At 54.3% G+C, this 19,413-nt stretch overlaps 1 protein-coding gene across 1 annotated transcript in view; it reads left to right on the forward strand.

The window, feature by feature from the left end:
• Positions 1-19,413, forward strand: part of INPP5A (inositol polyphosphate-5-phosphatase A) — a 193,414-nt gene that overhangs the window by 142,248 nt on the left and 31,753 nt on the right. The window contains exon 9 of the mRNA XM_053584591.1: positions 12,964-13,048. Coding sequence (XP_053440566.1) covers positions 12,964-13,048 — 85 coding nt within the window. The remainder of the gene's footprint in view (positions 1-12,963; positions 13,049-19,413) is intronic.

Below are 19,413 nucleotides of genomic sequence, written 5' to 3' on the forward strand. Positions count from 1 at the left end.
CTGGCACAGCACTGTCCCCTCCCAGCTCTGTCCCCTTTTGACATTAGGCCAGGCCTTGCTTCCTGGGCCTGGGGCTGTGGGCAACCACAGTGACCACCAGCACTCAGGCTGTGCCACCTGCTGCCCGGACTCCCAGCTGCCCCCGCTTTTCTCCGGTGCTTCAGGCCACTCTGTCCATCTGTCCATGATATGTGTGACATGTCCTGTGACCTCTGCTGGGGAGAGGTCAGATGCAGAAAAGCGGCTCCACACCAAAGGCCGCTGATGAGCTGATGAGCTGCCCTCTGGGAAGGAGTAGTGGTAATAGGCTAGGCTCATCCTCTGCCTGTCCCACCAGTGTCCCCACACTGGGATGACCATGCACAGACGCCTGGAGCTGTAGCACCCATCTGTCACGGGCCTGGTTCTGCCCCAAGGTGGGCTCTGATTTCATCCCAAGCCTTGCTGCCATGTGTGAGGACCTTGTGCAGCTCCTGCAGCCTCCTCACCAGACCTGGCTTTTCCCCCACAGGTCCCAGTCCTCTGCTTGGGCTGGGCAGGCACCTGGCTGCTCTTAATGGACCCGGAGAATGGTTCATGTGGAGGGAAGCTGTCACCAGAGCCCTCAGCTGGGCAAGACGCATGTGTCCCACACCACCACATTCTCGGGGGTTTCCTGTGCGATCTGACCCCTGAGGACTGAGGGACACGGCTCTGCCCCAGAAGACCCGGGACCTGAGGGACTGTTCTGAGGGGTCCCTGGGTCAGGTGGGGTCACGGAGGAGAACAGGGTCCTGTATGACCATGTGGACGTGGGTTGTCTCCTCGCAGCGGCTTCCGAGAGCAGCTCATATGCAAGGAAGCTGTGCACGTGAGTGTGTGTGCACACGTGTTGGGGCTTGGCCCTGTGTGTCTCCCAAGCACCTGTCCATCTGTGTCTGTAATGAGTGTGGCCTGGCTGTGGCCATGGCCTATGTGGGCTCCCTGTCTGCTTCCCTGATGTCCCCCTACCTGGCTCTTCACAAGCTGCAGGTTGGGGGCGTCCTATCCCTGCACAGCATAGCCAGGTCTATGGCTACTGGTTCACCTCGGGGACCAAGCTGGAGTGCCAGGAGTAAGGGCTGAGCCTGAGGCCTGGGCCCTGTCCCAGTCCAGCGGCTCTTGCCCCCGACTCAGCCTGAGGGAGCTCCTCGTGTTAGCTGTTCCCACCAGGCCCTTGAAGAGGACACAGGAGTGTGGGACAGGGGTCTGACACGCACTGAGGGCCTAGCCCTCATCCCACATGCGACCCTGCTCTCCTTCGTGCTCCCCATGGTGGGGCCACAGTACAGGCAGAGCCACAGTACCTGACAACCACCTGTGACCATGGGACCAGGCTCTGGGCTCCCTGCTGTGACAGGGACTCAGCTGGCCAGGGAGGCCCATAGGAAGTAGCTCCTCCTTTGAGGCACTGAGTTCCTCAGGGACCAAGGGCCTGAGGTGGGTCTGTGTACTGTCCTGTTTTGGGGACCACGGTTAGGTCATCAGTATCATAAAGCATTGAAAATGTGTCATTGCTCCAAACTGGCACACCTCCGCCCTCCACAAGAGCGGCCTTTGGTGTGGGGCCGCTTTTCTGCATCTTTGCATTCCCATGAATGGCTTCCGTGGCGAGCTCAGCCAGCCGCAGATCCGGACCTCCGGCGCACGGGGCTGGCCTGCCCACACAAAGGGGAGCTCTGTCGGTGATGAATAATGGCCCACCCTTTCACTGGGGATGCTAACCTTTTGGCAGCCACCAGCAGACTGCATTCTGCCGCACTGATTGGGGAGGACAAAGCCACACTGGCCCTTTGAATGGACACTGCCACCAACGGTGCTGCATTCACAGCGTGGGGACCTGCTGGGAGCAGCGTCTGGGGCACAGGGAGACAGCAAGAAGGCCCTGTGGGGGCCACTGCCTCCTGGGCCCGCCTGCTCTCACGTGAAGCTCCGAGCAGCGCTGTGGCCTCAGGCCGGGAGGGAGGGCAGGTCCCAGGAGGGAAGGCTGTGCTGAAGCCCAGAGACTCCACAGGAGGACTATTCTCCGGGTCCATTAAGGGCAGCCAGGTGCCTGCCCAGCCCAACCATCCAAAATAAGATGGTTACTAAATAAGAACTAAGAGACATACTCTGAGTTTAACTCTTAAGAAGCTTCTAAGTGCCCACTAACCCTAGTGGGAGCCACAGAGAGGGCCACCTCACATCCCATGGGCTTCTCACTACAAATAATCTTGTTCTTTGTGCAATTTACGAATTTGATGCTAGAAATCTCTTCTTACAAAAAGTTAAAAAAGAAGAAAAATCCTTGATTCATGTAGAGTCTCAGGTCCAGAGAAGTCTCAGAAGTCTTAGAGCCAGGCAGGTTTAGGCGAGGTATCGGAACACACCTCCACTCTGGGCCTTTGTGTGGCCCTGGGGATACTTAGCCCTTGGCACACATCAGGGCAGGTTGGGTCTCTACCAGACACACGGTCAGCGCTTTGGGCATCCAGAGGGATTAAGTGGGGTCTGCATGGCCTTCCTAGGCACCAGCCCCTGAAATGTCCTGAAATCTTCCCGAGCTTTCAGCCCATGAAATGAGATTTTTTTCCCCTAAGTGACAGGGCTCTTGTGTTTCCCTTTGAAATGTGGCCTGGCCTAGTTCAACAGAAACATTTTTACAACTGTGAAATCTTGGCATAAAGCGCCCCTTTGTCCCCCATTATTTTCTCACAAATACAGTCCATTGTCACAGCACTGAAGTTAATTTGATCAACATTGGGACATTTAACTTTTATGTCCAGTCAAAAGAGTTGTTTCATGCTCATTTTGGGCATTCAAAGGAAATGATTGCCAGAAAAATAATGTTCCTCTGAACAATTCAGGGCAATTAGTTTCCCAGGGAGAGGCGATGTGATGCCGACGCCCCCAGCCCTGCTTTGTGGCTTTATGGACGGTCATCAGTCAGCTGTCAGGCTGCTCAAAGACCCTCCAATCTAAATGTTTCTCTTTAGACTGTTCCCAGAACTTGCCCTGCTGTTTAGCCAGCAAAAGAAAAGGCTGTGCATCTCCAGGCAAAAGCAAACTTGTGCTAAAGATCTAGGTCATTCCAGAGCACTTCTGGCCCCAGAGTTTGTCCAGCACTGTATTTATGCCCGAGCATGCTCGGAGAACAGGGTGCAGGTGTCTCCCTGCTGGTCTGTGCACACCATTTAGGCATCCTTCCTGCCTGGACACCTCGCATGGTGTGGCCATGTGTGTGGCTGGCACCTGTGGAGCCCCACGCCTGACGTTGGGGTGGTGCAGGCTGGCACCCCATTGCCACTTCCGCTGCTCCAGAGCTGAAGCCTCCAAGCCTGTGCCCACCTCACTCCTGATGAGGGCATGTCACACCCTGCGCTGTCTGGCAGAATGAGCTCCTTGTGCCTTACGCCTCAGATGACTGATGGGGCTTGTAATATTTCCTCTATTTTACATAGAGCAGCATAGAAGACGGGATGAGAGCACCACCTCCATTCATCTGACCCTTTTATATTCTGCCCTGCTGGTCCCTCTAGTACAAAATGAAATCTCTGGCTGCACGGATGTCCACATCCTCCCAAACCCTCCCCACCCCCAGCACTGCCGTGCGGGGCCTGGCACCCTGTGCACCTTCCTGCCTGCTTGTTACAAGCATGTTCATGTCACACTGCCACCGTGTGTTGCGCGTATATATGTGACTTACATTCATGAACGTCCATAAGCTGCATGCCTCCGTCTGCAGCTGTGTTTCTGCCCCGTGCTTCCGGCGCAGCTCTCTGGCTCTCCTTTGCCCCATACTCCTCTGGGCTCCTGCTGCCTTAAGACGTACTGGGTGGTCCTCAGCCTTTCTCTGACAGGCAGGAGGTTGTCTCTGCTGGGCCGTGGAGGCACCCCCAGCCCCAAGCCTTGCCTATACCCATCCACACCCGGCCAGTCTGGGGGACACGGGCAGTTTGTTTCCCTAAAACCTATGAGGGTGGGCATCCGCTCCTGGGTCCACTGGGTTGAGGCCACTCAGCTCCCTGGCATTCCGCCAGTGTTTTCTCTGCAGACGCCTGAGGAATGAAGCAGTCACCAGAGGTCAAGGTGTTTCCATGCTGTGCCATGGTTCTGTGGTTTATGGTGGTATCTAGTGGAGTTTGTGGGGGTGGTTCTCAGTGTATGGGAAGAGTGTACTTAGAATCGTCATGTTTAGAAAGCATGTAATGGGAGCTCCCAGAGGAGGCTCGGGGTGCCCTCCAGCAGGGTGTCCATAGGTGGGCTGGCCACAGCTGCTCTTTGGACCAGCATTTCCAAACAAGTGGTGAGTGTACCAAAGGGACTTTACAGAGTCGGTAGGTGTTGGGAAAGGTGGGCTGCTGGACGGCCGCTGAGGCCAGGTGAGGCAGGGATGAGTGCAAGGCTGTCTCAGTCAGTTTGGTGGCCCCAACAGAGCACGTGGCTGGTGGCAAGTGCTTGAAGATGTGAGTCTGAGGTCAGAGTGCCAGCCTGGCAGGGCCTGGCAAGCACTCCTTCCTGGCCTGCACACTTGACCTCCGGGTGGGGGAGGGAGAGTGTGCTCTGGGCTCTCTCCTATTTTACAAGGACACCAATCTCCTGGGTAAAGGCTTCACTCCATGCCCACATGCACTCAAGGACAGCTAACTGGGAGCTGGAGGTGGAGAACCCAGGGAAGGCCCAGGGTATCAGCCTGGGAGTCCACACGCCGGTCACAGAAACCCGCAAGCATGGAGGTTGCTGGACTTCACCTGTGTCCAGCGGGGCCATGCATGGCATGGGGTCCTGGGTGTCTCTGCCAGCCTGACGCCGACTTGAGTGCCTTCGGCATGTCCTGCATTTCCGCTTTTGCAGGTGACCCTCAGTGAGTCTCAGATAAGCTGTATCGTGTGGGCTGTGCAGGGTCAGTGCACTCATCGGGTGGGTGGGAAGTGAATTCGTTAAGAGTAGTCCATCGGTTTCTAGGAAGTGAAAAAAAAGCTGGTTGATGTGTTAGGAGATATGAGTTTGTTTAAAATGGCATCATTCAATTAGATATTTTAAGAGAAATGTTTAAGTGGTTAAATAACTCTACAACATCCTAGATAGTTTTAGTAATTTTATATTGTTGATATTTTTGCTATTTAAAATTATTTGACCAAAAAAAATCTTTGCCATAGCTGAGAAATTAATTTTAGTCAATTCTCAACCACGCACAAACTGAGCCTTTAAAAGTACAATGCTCCAACAGGTGTCAGGAAATGTGATTAACCACATAAACAGGCAAGCACAAGACCACAGGATTGTCTCAATAGATGCAGAAAAAGCATTCCACGAAAGTCAGCACCTTTAGTGGTAAAACCCCTCAGCAAACTAGGCACAGAAGGAACATGTCTCGAGAATACAAAAGCCACATATGACAGACCCACAGCTGACTTCATACAGAGTGTGGAAAAGCTGAAACATTCCCACTTGTCACCACGTCTGTCCAACACACTGCTGGGAGGCCCAGCCAGAGCAACGGGCCAGAGAAAGGAAGGAAGGGCACCTCCGTCAGGACAGAGGAGGTCAGACTATCTCTTTTTGCTGATGATAATGATCTTATACCTAGACAGCTCCAGAGACCACCAAGAGACTCCTGGAACTGATAAATTCACCACATTCTCAGGTTACTTAATCAGTGTCCACAAATCAGCAGCATTCCTTTCCACCAACAACAGTCAGGCTGAGGATCAAATCAAAGACTCAACACCTTCCACTACAGCTGCAAGGAAAAAGAAACACCTAGGAAAATACTTACCCAGTGAGGTGGAAGATCTGCACAGGGCAGAAAGAAATCAGCGACGGATAGATGACACCGACAGGAGGGGAGACGCACTGTGCTCAGGGGTGTATAGTGTCAACATCACTGAAATGGCCAAACTGCACATGGACACACACAGATGCACACGCACAGACACACATGCAGAGACACAGGTGCGGACACGCACAGACATGTGCACACAGACACGTGCACCATGGGGACAACTCAGACATAAACAGGGATGCATCGACGTCTTTTGCAGCAGGGGTCTGGAGAGCATGGTGTTGAGCACAGCATGTCAGGAGTGGAAAACGAGTATCACATGTCCTCACTACTAGTTGGGAGCTAATCATGGGCACAAGTGGGCACAGAGAAGTAAACAAGAAGGGGAGAGGCTGCGAAGGGATGAGGGTGAAAGCAATTTAGTGGCACAGTGAACATGATAGTGGAACCTTCGTAGCTGACTGCCCTGCCCTGACCGCCTCCTTCAGTGGACTGATTTTCACACTCCAGGCGTGCGCCACATGTGCGTGTCAGTACCATCGGCCTCAATCCTTATGGTGGCCCCTCCCTGTGTTGACCGTTTTTCAGTCCCTTACAGAGGTTTTACTATATTTGGGAGACTGGCATGCTAGAACCATCATAAACGTACTCAAGTGACAAAAACTTTTATAACCCCTTAATATTTTGAAATTTTAAAAATAAATTAAAGTACAACACTGAAGATTTTAGCATAGCTTTCAGTGGTTAAAAAATAGAAAAGAGAACCAACTTTTCAGCATAATAACATTTAGGGAGGTGACGTGACTGATGTCTCCAGCTAAACCACATCAGCTCCTACGGTTCATAAAAAGCTAGATGTGTGCGGGACTGCTCACAGGTGCTCTGTCCACTGAGACCCTCCCAGGTGTCCCAGGAAGGTTCCTGTGGCCGTTTAGAGGTGTGCACAGCTGGACGTGTGATTTCTGTGTCTGTGGCTCTTCCCACGTGTTCATCTAACCCACAGTGTCCTGGGCCTGCAGCTGTTCCTGAAGCCGCCAGTGGCCCCTCTGGGCAGAGAGCAGAGCCTTCATGTTTAGGGGCGGCGCTCCTCCACCTGTCAAAACAGAAAGACACCATTTTCAAAGCCTAAAAAATTGATTTTTATGGCTCTTCTTGTAATTCTCTTTTTGAATTAGGCACACGATATTGATGTGGGCCTACTTTTTAATCATAATAGCTACTGACAAGGTAATTAATTTTAAAACAATTCTGTTTTTCTCCTGCTCCAAATGGCACTATATTGAAATTAAAAGTGAGCTTTGTGAGGGCAGCAAGCCTGGGCACTCAGGTGATTGCCTCAGCCATGACAGCCCCTTTGTCTTGCCACATGACCTCTAGCAATGGTTGTTGTTATTAATTGGCTCAGGCTTTTATATCAAAAAGAGCAGGGAAAGGAAAGTATGATGACACTCAGGTTTTCATGATAGTCTTGCAGGATTCTAGTCATGCGGCTGAAATCGCTCCACCAGGTTGCTGCAGGCTCACCTGGCATGGCACCTGGTGGCTTTCTCTGGAAGTGTAGTGGCCCACACCCCAGTGGCATCAGGAGGGGCCCAAGAGGCCGTGCATTCTCTCCCCCCCAGTATCCTGGAACTTTATGATGCCTGTTCATTCAGATGTTAACACTGAAGTGTAGGACTGGGCGTGGCAGCTCACACCTGTGTTCCCAGCACTTTGGGATTCTGAGGCTGGAGAACCACTTGAGCCCCACATTCGAGTCTGCAGTGAGTTGTGATGATGCCACTGTACTCCAGCCTGGGTAATCAGAACAAGAACCTGTTTCAAAAAAAACAAAGTAATAGGAAACAAAAACTGAAATCTGTTTGTTTTTTAAGAAAGGAATTGGAATTTACATTTAATTTAGCCAAATAGTCATTTGCTTCTGTGATTTACCCTCAGAGTGTTACCCCCTTAGATCTCTTCCCTTCCCTCAGAAGTTGGTACTGTCATTCGAAATGGATACTTGGCCAGAATCTGATACTCGTGGCATGAGGGCCGCAGAGGCAGTGGCCGCTCTGGTGCGCTTCTCCCAGACGCCCTTTGCCAGATGTCCTCACCTAGCCCACTCAGGTCTGATTTGCATCTCTGCTTCCAGGGGGCTGGGGACGTGGCAGCAACTTCTCAGGACTCTGTATAGTCTCTGTGCCCTCCCTGACCATGGCAGGTGTGGAGCAGGCCCCTTTTCCAGCGCAGAGCTTGAGCATGGTTTCCATGCCCTGTGCTAGGGTGGATTTGTGTCTCTGAAACTAAGATTTAATTTAAATGAATTTGATTCGAGGAACAGTTAAGATGTGACAGGCCACGTTCACTCTGCCCTGCCTGACATGCACTCAGCACATTGGGTGTCCCCTGAGGCTCCTGTGCCAGCAGAAGGGATCCTCAGTGACAAGGGCGTGTACACGCCTCATGCACGTGACACTTGCTTCTGAGACAGGCCTTCTTTTCTGTAGTCGTCTGTGGCATGGTTAAGCTCACCTGGTGTTCACCAGTGTCACAGAAGCCTAAGTGTGAAAGAGAGGACATTGCAGTGGGCTTGGGTCTGGGTCCCGTGTTCACTGTTTTCTCTGGGAACGGGAGCCTGTTAGATGCTTCTAACAGGCACATGCCAGCAAAGTGGGGCAGGACCAAAGTGCCGCTATCTCAACACTTTAAAGTGTCCCTCCCCAGGAAGGGAGATTTCTCTTCTTCCCTGCAGCCACCCTTCAGCACAGGATCAAGCAAGAGGTTTGCTGTGGTTTTGTCTTTCTTTAAAAAATAAAGATAAAGAAAGGAAAGAAAACAGAGCCCTGTTTTGTTTGGCCAAGTGCCCAGCTGGGAGAAGGGTATGTGAGGCTGACTGAGCTCTCCGATTCCCACCTCACCTTTGACTCCAGGGATGGGTTGGGGTCCCCTGTTCCCACATTGCTCTGGATTTGCTTCCAGGTGAGCGTTTCAGGGCAGCTCCTGCGAGCAAAGTGGCACTTCCGACCACCCCCATGGCCTCCCAGAGCTGCCCTGGAGGCCCACACGGAGGTGGTAGAGAGAGTTCAATGAGCAGCTTAGGCCTGGCCGGAGCCCCTGCTGCCCCACATCCCTCAGCTACCCACAGTTATCTTGCTGCTAAAGTTCTGAAGATGAAGCTTTGGGATCTGGGCTGCACCAGGAGCCGTGGGCATCTGAGTGGACAGGCCAATGCCCTGAGCAGGGAGAGCACCAGGCCCGGGAGCCCAGAGGGTGCATCTGAGACTCTGTGAGGGACAGCTCACCAGCACCACCGAGGACGGCCACTGCCCTCTGGCCTTTGACTATACCTCTGCATTTCTGCGAAGGGTCCCTCTCTCACTGCCAGGCTGTGCCCCTCCTCGGGACACCGCATGTTGTGCCCTCTGCTGCACAGGTCCTTCTCCCCAGGGGATGCCACTCTCCAGAGGCCAGAAACCAGGCAATGTAAGGAGCCGTGCATGGTTTTAAAAGAGAGCAACGTGGCAGGGCTGCGGCAATCATGCTTCATGGTGCCTTCGATCCTGGGGCTGGCGACTCGGCACCTTCTGAGGTGGGGACACTAGAGGACGTCATGTTCATCTGCTGGGGTCTGACCCCATCCACAAAGCAAAGGACATCACTGTCTCCCCCTCCCCACTGAGCTGTGTGCTCTTTACCTGCACCCCATCCCCCTATGAGGCAGGACCCCCTCTGGATCAAGACTCCGCACCCCGTGAGGCAGGAGCCCCTCTGGACTGAGACCCCCGACCCCATGAGGCAGGAGCCCCTCCAGACTGAGACCCCTGACTCCTGTGAGGCAGGAGCCCCTCCAGACCGAGACCCCTGATCCTGAGAGGCAGGAGCCCCTTCAGACCGAGACCCCCGATCCAGTGAGGCAGGAGCCCCTCCAGACTGAGACTCCTGACTCCTATGAGGCAGGAGCCCCTCCAGACTGAGCCCCCTGACCCTGTGAGGCAGGAGCCCCTCCGGACTGAGCCCCCTGACCCTGTGAGGCAGGAGCCCCTCCAGACCAAGACCCCTGAGTCCTATGAGGCAGGAGCCCCTCCAACTGAGCCCCCTGACCCTGTGAGGCAGGAGCCCCACCAGAACGAGACCCCCGATCCTGTGAGGCAGGAGCCCCTCCAGACCGAGACCCCTGACCCTGTGAGGCAGGAGCCCCTCCAGACCGAGACCCCCAATCCTGTGAGTCAGGAGCCCCTCCAGACTGAGACCCCCAATCCTGTGAGGCAGGAGCCCCTCCAGACTGAGCCCCCTGACCCTGTGAGGCAGGAGCTCCTCCAGACCGAGACCCCCGATCCTGTGAGGCAGGAGCCCCTCCAGACTGAGACCCCCCACCCCATGAGGCAGGAGCCCCTCCAGACCGAGACCCCCGACCCCGTGAGGCAGACAACCTCTAAGTGCCTGAACTGACTGCCTTGTGACTTGCAAGAGACCTTTCAAGGAGCCAACACAGGTTTTCAGCAGGAATTGTTTTCTTCTAAAGATGTTTCATAGTAAAGAATAAATATTTTTTATAGGCAGTTGAAATGGGTTCTGGCTGAAAGGCTATGGATCACCTAAAGGCAGGGCCCTGTGTGCCCTGTGGACTCAGCTAGGCCAGGAGGCCCTGAATGAGGAGGCTGAGGGGTTCTGAGCAGGCTGAGCCCCTGGTTCCCTGTGGTCCTCACCCCTGGCTGCCCTTCCTATGTGGAAGGTTTTCATTTTAATACAAGTTAGTGAAATTACTGGCCATCTGCATTAATAATAACAATTTCTTCAAATATGTCTTTTATCTTCAAGTTAATGTTAAAGTGGAAAGCAACTCCAATTTAAAAATTGTGGGATTTGGCAAGAAGATAACAGTGATTAATTTGCAAGAGGAATTTGAAAATAGCTGAAACTGGGCGCTGGCCCCATATGCCGAGGGTGGCGGGTTCAAACCCAGCCCCTGCCAAACTGCAACCAAAAAATAGCCGGGCGTTGTGGCGGGCGCCTGTAGTCCCAGCTGCTCGGGAGGCTGAGGCAAGAGAATCGCGTAAGCCCAAGAGTTAGAGGTTGCTGTGAGCCGTGTGACGCCACGGCACTCTACCCGAGGACGGTACAGTGAGACTCTGTCTCTACAAAAAAAAATAAAAAATAAAAATAAAGAATTGTCAACAAGGAAGATTTCCCTATAAAAAGTTGTATTAATTAAAAGTGTGCAGGAATAGATAACAAGATCTATAGAAAAAACAGTCTCAAAAGGACCAGTGCTGCTGGGGATTTCGTGCTATGTTTCGAACTTGGTGGGGAGAGGGTTGAACATTTAATAAGTGGTGCAGATCAATTGGCCGTCCACTTGGGAAATCAATAAACTGAGATCCCTGCTACACACTGTAATTCCAGATGGATTAAAGGATAACCCTAAAACTCTACCATAACTCTAAGAGGAGGAGGAGGGGACACTGTACTTGGGGACAGGGGAGGCACGTCAGCCCCGGAGTGGACGTGTGTCGGGAGGATAGAAGCTCATGCCTGCAGGAGCAACAGGAACAGCAAGGAGAGATGGCAGCAAAGGATTTATTCACAGGATTTATAGGGAAACTGATGGAATTCAGAAAGAAACAGCAGGGAGCAAAGTAGATAGGCTGTGAGCACATGGGAACTAAGACGTGCAGGCCTCAGTCACTGGAAGACACCCCTCTCCTGGTGAGCCAGGACGTACTAGTCAGGGCGAAATGAAGTTAATGAAATGACGATGACTCCACCATTCTGTCAGAAGGTGGGACTGCCCTGCGGCTCAGCCACCTGCCCCTGGCCTGGAGCCTCCAGAAGGTGGCAACTTTGTTCTTCCACCTGGTGGTGATGCACTTGAGAAGCTGCTGTGGGGTGACGGCAGGGACAGCGGCAGGACACGTCTACTCCTTGGTCAGCTCTCGCATCTCAAGCCGACAGACCTAGTTGAAAAAGGTTGCATCGGGGAGTACGGGCTGCTCCGTGCCCTGGAGTCTGCACCTGGCACTCTGGCCCCAGCCCCAGGAGGGCACCGTGTCAACCCTTCTTTTTTTTTTTTTTTTTGTAGAGATAGAGTCTCACTTTGTTGCCCTCTGTAGAGTGCTATGCATCACAGCTCACAGCAAACTCCAGCTCTTGGGCTTAGGCGATTCTCTTGCCTCAGCCTCCCGAGTAACTGGGATCACAGGCGCCTGCCACAACACCCAGCTATTTTTTTTGTTGTTGTTGCAGTTTGGCCAGGGCCAGGTTCAAACCCACCACCCTCAGTATATGGGGCCTGTGCCCTACTCACTGAGCCGCAGGTGCCGCCCCACTACCCATTTTTTCTTTTAAGTCCATCTCTAACTGCAGTGTATTTGAGAAGGTGCCCTGGAGCTCCCAGCCCTGAGCGCCACCCCGCATCCCACAGCAGGTAGTGTTAGTGAGGCCAGAGCTGGCCAGAGACGGGTGCTGTGCAACTCAAGTTTCCTCTCCTGGTCTCCAGTCCACTGGTGTCTTGTTAGCAAATGCCGTGTTGCAGACAGTTGTCATTTGGCTGTCAGCAGCCTCACACACAGTAGTGTTCAGCAGCTGTGACCCACGCTGTCAGAGAGTAAGTCTAGGGCTTGAGGGGTGGCTTAGAAGTTTGCGCCACGATCGCTGTTGGACAGTCGCCATGTGCATGTTTTCCAAGGATAAAATCTTTATGAAGCAGATTATGGTTGAATTAAAAATGTGGAAGATTTTTTCAAAAATGTTTTTCGTGATTCCTAGCTAAAATACACATGTACACACAAACATTTGTGCAGCCGCATTCCTTTATCACTTTGACAGCTCCATGTGGGCACCAGAACATGTGGATCTTGTGTGCCCGACACTTGGCAGTGCAGAGGCCACACTGCAAGGTGTCAGGCAGGATATGTGGCAGTGCCTCCAGCAGGCTCCATCATGGGACATACCTCCCACCAGTTTGCTCCTGCTCCTTCCTCACTTGGCATTTTCTGCCCAGCCCTTTATCCTTCTCAGTGGGGCCACAGTTTCCACGAACTTGGTTCTCCGAGTCATGAGCAACACAGCGAGAGCTTCGTGGTGCCCTGGATTGAAGTTCCTGGGCACAGAGCAGCAAGAGATGACAGAGGCTGTGTGGTGGGACTTGTGGGCTGGTTGGCATCAGCACCATCCATGACCTGTGTCCCTTTTTCCCCCAGAATCATCGATCAGCGGTTCGAGAAGGCGTCCTACTTCGTCTTTGGTGATTTCAACTTCAGGCTGGATGCCAAGTCTGTTGTGGAGGTAGGTGCCATCCCTTATCCCCCAGGCCTTGTGGCCCGAGGACTGCTTAGATGAGAGAGGGCAGCCCCGCTGTCCCCAGCCCCACTGGCTGTGTCTGGAAGGCACAGGTTCCTGGTAAAGAGACACTACTGTGGGCCCAGGACTGGGTTGGGGCCCATCAGTGCCACAGAGCTGTAAAATCTCCTTCCTGACCGTGTGCAAGGAGACCCTCTATCTGATTTGATGATGGTGTCACTTCTTCACCTTTGGGAGCTCAGAGCTGGTATGTGGCTGCTGGGTGCACTCATGGCCTGGGGTGAAAAGCTTGGCATCAAGGTCAGACTCGTTGGCAGGGATCACGGGGTGGGAAGCGGAGCCTGTGCAGAGGCGCGGGGTCGACTTTCCCAGTGGTGAGGCCCCACTTGTGGCCTTGGGAGCAGTTCCTTGCTCTGGAGTGTGCAGCTGAGGGCCCTTGGGCCTCTAAGCCATCCCCTGCTGGTTCTTGTGTGACCACATCTCATAGGGAAATGGAGGAGAGGAGGGTGGGGCTGCAGGAGAGCCCCCTGAAGACAGAGCAGTCCATCAAGGTGTTGTCTTCCCATCGGTGTCTCAGCTGCAAGCAGTGTCACATGTTAACCTTCCCACCTCAACAGGTGATTTTTCCTAAGACACAGCTGAGTAGGCTTTTGCTGGGCCAAAGTCCCTGTGGCTGACAGAAATGAGCAGTGTGAAGTAAAGTCTTCCTTTTTGTATTTAATGATGCTGATAGCACCCACCTGGCAAGGCTGTGCCACCTGTGTGCAGATGCCCAGCAAGGCCGTACCACCTGTGCACAGATGCCTGACTTCATGGCAGTTTCTCCTGAGTGTTCAGCGGTGCCTGGGGGAGACCTGGCTTCACTGCCTGTGTGGGGAGGACAGAGGGCAGGGCCGCAGTGCACCTGTGGTTTTAAAATACATGCCAATTCCATCGGGACCCTAAATCATGGGTTTCTTTCTCTCCTTGGGAGGTACAGAGTGAATCAGCCCAACTGCCTACCACTGGGGCTGTGCCTCTCCTCACTGAAATCTCTGTCCTTGTGTGTGAGGCCATTCAGGACACGAGACTGGAAGGCTGCAGTGACCAGGCCCCTCTCTGAGGTCTACTGTCCTCAGGCTGAGCCCCAGGGCTGCACAGGTCAGGTTGGGCCAGGTTGGAACCCTCCTTGAGTGTCTGCACAGAGCGTCTGTCCTCTCCCAGAGGCCTCTCCTCTAACCAGCAGTGGCCAGTATTAAAAGCAAAGAACCCTTGAACTACCAGAGCCAATCAATATGGAGCACCAGCAATCAGGAAAAGGTCAGAGGAGCCTTGAAAGTGGCCCTTCCTCCCACAGAACAAATGCCACGAGAAAGGGCAGTGCGTCCTCACTCCGCCGGAGTCTCCAGCAGGCAGGCGTCTGGGCTGACTGTGAGCGCCAGGCTGGGAGCCTCGAGGGTGCCCTGTGGGGTGAGGGAGACACAGCTCAAGGACCGAGTCTTTTTCTCACAAGTGGGAAAGCGAGAAAGCGTCTGCTATGTGTGTGGAGGTGGGTGGGTCCCGTCCTGTGCTCGGCTGCCTCCCCACTGGGGGTGCCGCTCAGACGGCCTGCAGACTGGCCCCAAGGACTGAGAGGACATGCTGGCCTCAGCCCTGTGCTCCTGGGGACATCTGTGTCCTCCACTTGGGTGTCTGATGGCCAAGGTCAGAGTAGAGGTGGGAAGAGCTTGGTGCACAGCGGTGGACACCGTGGTCAGTGAGGGGCAGATCTATTACAGTGCAGAGAGTCTCACAGGATGAAATGTTGTGGAAGTGCAGGCAGGTGGCCGGCTGGGCAGGCAGGTGCTGTGGCAGCACAGGTGTCTTAAGTCAGGTGGGTGTGGTGTTTCGTGTGGGGAGGGCAGACGACCCCCTCTGAGAATAAAGGCAGAAACTGATTTTCACATCTGTGGTAGCCAGACAGGCCTGCGGGTTCGTTTTCACATCTGTGGTAGCCAGATAGGCCTGCGGGTTCGTCGTGGGGCCCACACCCTGGGGCCTAATGCTCCACCTTAGTCTTGGGCTGGCGGAGCATCCCCCTTGCTCTCGGGGAGCAGCCCGGTTCCTCAGGGTGACCTTGGCACCTCACTCAGGGCCTGCTGTCACACCTGCCAGCAAAACCCAACAGAAATTAGATAGATCCTTCCCCAAAACAATGCAAGAAGTGAGCACCGTAGATTAAACACAGGACTGTCGGCATGCTGGGCAGTGCAGTCCAGGGCCCTCCTCAGAGGGCCAGGGGCAGGGGGGCGGCAGGGACTGACCCAGAGTCTAGCCAGCACCAGCCTGTGAGAGAGGCTCTGTGTGTGCAGTGGAGAAATCTGTCCTCAGAGCAGTTTCAGATGCAAATGAATACAAACCAGCTCCCAGAGCCGAGCTGAAAAGATGGTACCGTGATGAAGTTTGGCTCTGCTTAAGTCGTAATTAAAACATACACAAATTAAACAGGATTGCCGTGTGCCATCTAATAGGCCGTGCGTCACCACACTGATTAATGATGCAGCCTCCAGCTCATCCCTGCTGCTGGCATTGTTGAGAGGGTATGTTTTATGCCTTGTGCAGTGGCAATTGGCAGCTGGGACACTCAGCTGGCCATGGTGACAGAGAGTGACGGCAGTGCCAGGCACGCCCGTCGTGGCGTGGCCCAGCTGCATGCCGCACCTGCCCTCATCACCTCCCAGCAGTGATGGTGATGGATGTGTTTTTAAAGGCTGGTGGCCGTTTTTAAAAAATCAGTTGCCAATTGCTGACAGGTACACCCAGGTGCCAGTTGGGCTGCTGAGGATGGGGGGCTGGGACAGCACTGACATCTCAGAAGCCATCCTCGGGGAGAGGCTGATGAAGCAAGTAGGCACCCCAAGAGCCAGAGGGGTCCCAGCACTGACTGTGCTGGGCAGGATGGCGGTGCACGCCCCCCACGTCATCCCCACTGCTCCAGGGAGGCCGGTGAGCCTCTGCCCAGACTGCAGACAGTCCTAGTGTCTAGCTCCCTTCCCTCAGGTGCAATTGCATCCTGGGCAAGCAGGTGACATTGCACTGGCCGTTACCCTTGATGTCTCCAGAGAATCCACTCTGGACCCATGGGCTGCTTTTGCACTAGCGATTCAGCTCTAGGTGAGGTTCTGGCCTGGGTCTGGATGTCAAACCCCTCGCAAGCCCCTCTGCACACAGGTCCCTCAGCCCACTCTCACACTGGTCGTAGGAGAGGCCAGGGTCCCCCGGAGCCCCTGGCCAGCATAGCAAGTGGAGGCCGACACAGGTCCACCTTGGCCTCAGCCCACCAGGTCCTTGGAAGCCCTGCGTGGTGTGGCTTTGCCCGTGTGGCAGCAGTGAGCGGGGGGTATTAGGGGCCCACCCTCGGCCTGGTGCTGCGGGCACAGTTTATGACCAGGGGTCATCCACTCCAGCTCCCATAGAAGACGCTTGTACGATCTTCAACTCAACCTTACAGGTTCAAATGTGTGCACAGCCATTTTTGGCAAATGTCAGTGGTCGTCAAGGTTCTTATCCCAAACTGGGACCTGGTGGGGAGACAGATGCTGTGTGGCCCAGGGGCACAGTTCTCGCCACATACCCAGCAGCGCTCTGTGGCAGCCTCCTCCCCCTCTGCCAGCTCCCAGGTCATGCGGACACCCACTTTGTGTGCACAAGTCTGTCACTACTTTGAAGGATGGGGGACCTTGTGCAGCGCCTGGGCCAGACTATGCTGCTCACTCTATTGCTTGGGTTTTTGGAGTCTCCGTTTAAAAAAACAATGGCAACAACAGAATTATTAATTTAAATCACAAAACATATTTTAAAATTATGATCTTTAAAAAGAGGCTTCTGTGTCAGTTTCTATGCAGGGCCTGTCACCTCATCCAGAAGAGGAAAGTCCCCCTCAGCGGTAGCAATTGTTTGGGGTTTGGGGTTTGGGGGTGGGGGGTTCTTCTAGGACGTTCACGCTGCAAACATTAGCCTGTATTTCCAACTCGAAGACCAGCAGCAAACATCATCATTCCTACTTTATAGAGAAGGAAGCAAAGGCCCCTGCCCTGCTGCTTTGCGGCTGCCAGATGGTGCCTACTGGTCAGCTCAGAGTTCTGTCTCCCCTAACTTTTCATGCATTTTTCTGTAACTTTTACAAGTTTTTAAATTTTCATCTTTTATTTTAAAATTACTTTCTGCCTGCCCTTAGGGGAAGTTAGAGCATGGACAGTCCTCCATGCCAGGGTGTCAGAGAACACCGCCCACATGCAGGGAGCCTCGCAAGCCCTGCGCCTGTGTCCCCACTGCCATGTTCACTCAGCTCCAAGGAGTGGCTGGGGGCCCTGGGACATGGATGGGGTCTGCACTCCCCTCCAGCCCCACCTGAAACAGCCCCAGGACCGTGGGAGCCGCACTGGGTGGTGCTGACCTGTGAGTGTCCCGGCCTCAGGCCACAGCAGAGGGTGTCCAGTCATTGTTCCAGACATGCGAGGAAGTAGGCTCTCTTCTGGAGGTCAGCTGTGCTCACTCTCCCTAGTGTGGGAGCAGGCAGAGCCTGGGAGCGGTCTGGACGTGAAAGGGTATTTATGACAAGCTGTTGTTCTGGGCGAACAACTGACAGTGAGCAGCAGAGGATGGGAAGCCCCACCACCACATGCTGCTCAAACTCACCCGAGACAACGCTTTTCACGGGCCTTGGTGCTCAGCCCTCCACTCGCAGTGAGGTCAGCGCTGGGGGCTGTGCAGCCGGACCTTGTCCCCATGGTCATGAGCAGATCTGCCTCTTCCAGGGGCCGTGGGTCCTCCAGGAAATCCTTTGAAAAGATGAGTTTGTTGGCAGGGCCTTCTTTGGGAAGTCAAAATAGGTGAAATGGGCTATGTGGGCAGATCCTGACAGAAGCAGTCAGTGGTTATCTGGACCGAGGACAGAAAAGCCAGCCCCACAGCCCAGCTCCTACAGCCTTAGACCCTGGACAGTCACTCCCTGTGTCAGGCAGACCACCAACCCTAAGAACCAAGGAAATTTTCATTGTGGACACTTCTTTGCAAAACGCCTTCCCTGGTTTTGCTCAGGCTGAGCGCCTGGTGCAGGCCTTCTCCTAGGGAAGGGATGGTCGGCCTGCTGCCCTCTGCCTCCAGCCACCATAGTGCACCTCCTGTGCCCTGAGGCCCTGACACAGGTGCCTGGGTTTCACTGGTGCACTCACTGGAGCCCTGTGGGGGTGGCATGCAGGCTATCCAGCTGGGGCCTGGACCGGGGGTTTTATTCCTGTTCTCCAGGTTCTTGGGCTAACCTCCACCTCACTGAGCTGAAAGGACACCGTTCAGGGGCCTGGGTGTGACCAGGTCCAGGTGGTCACCATCCCACTGGGGATGGTGCTGTGCTACCAGTGGCCTGAAGTCGCTGCCCTACATGGGGACATGGTGCTCTCTGGCCCCTGCTGCTCTCTAGACTCATGGCTGCGGGAATTGTTTGTGGTGTGCATAAAGTGTTCATGCCCTGGAGTCAGTTTTGTTTTCCATAGTCATTCAGAAAGTAAACTTGAAAAGTAATGATTCTCCATTCATTGTTGAGGAAGTCCATGTAAGCACTCAGGTCTCTGCTAACCACCTTTCAGAAAGCCTTGTCACCACCGCCGCCTGAGAGCTGGTACAGGGAACGTATGTATGTGACCCTCTCATGGCTAGAATTTTACCACAGCTCATAGGATAAGAATGATGAGACAGTGGCGGACGACAGTCAGCCTCCCGCACTGTTGATGGAGTCCCCTTTGCGGCACTTGCTGCCCCAGGGCCAGGTTTCTTTCACCTCTTGGTTGCCTGGGGAGAGGAGAGAAGGGACAGCCCACCAGTCCAGTGGCGAGGATGGAGGCAGGCTGCCTGGGGGCCTGGCAGGGCGACTCTGTGTCCAGCCAAGACCAGCACAGCACAGGTGATGGCACCTGAGATGGAACACTGGAGCGTCCTCATCTGTTCCAATGTTCACACTAAGGACTGGGGTACCCCACAGGGAAGGTGGAGGCTGATTCAGCAGCAGACACAGGCGTCCTTCTGAATTGTGGGCACCCCGTGGAGAGAGCGTCCACCTAACAAGAGTACTCATGTCTGGGGAGCTTGTGGGGCAGACGCAGGGTGGGAGGGGGGCTCCTTCCAGGTCTCTGGCTTTCAGTGGAGAAGCCCCTGCTCCCAGAGGGTGACCAGCCCCTGCTCCCAGAGGGTGACCAGGCATGGGCCGGCCCATGCCTCAGCCCAGAGCAATGCTGTATGGTGCTGGCAGAGCTTGCAACCGGTTGCTTTCAGACAGGGCAGAGGTGGCCAAAGGATGGCTAGACCTTGGCAAAGTCCCTGCAGTGGCCAGAGTTCGG

Source organism: Nycticebus coucang, chromosome 3 (genome assembly GCF_027406575.1).
Source record: "Nycticebus coucang isolate mNycCou1 chromosome 3, mNycCou1.pri, whole genome shotgun sequence".
Lineage (NCBI taxonomy): Eukaryota > Metazoa > Chordata > Mammalia > Primates > Lorisidae > Nycticebus > Nycticebus coucang.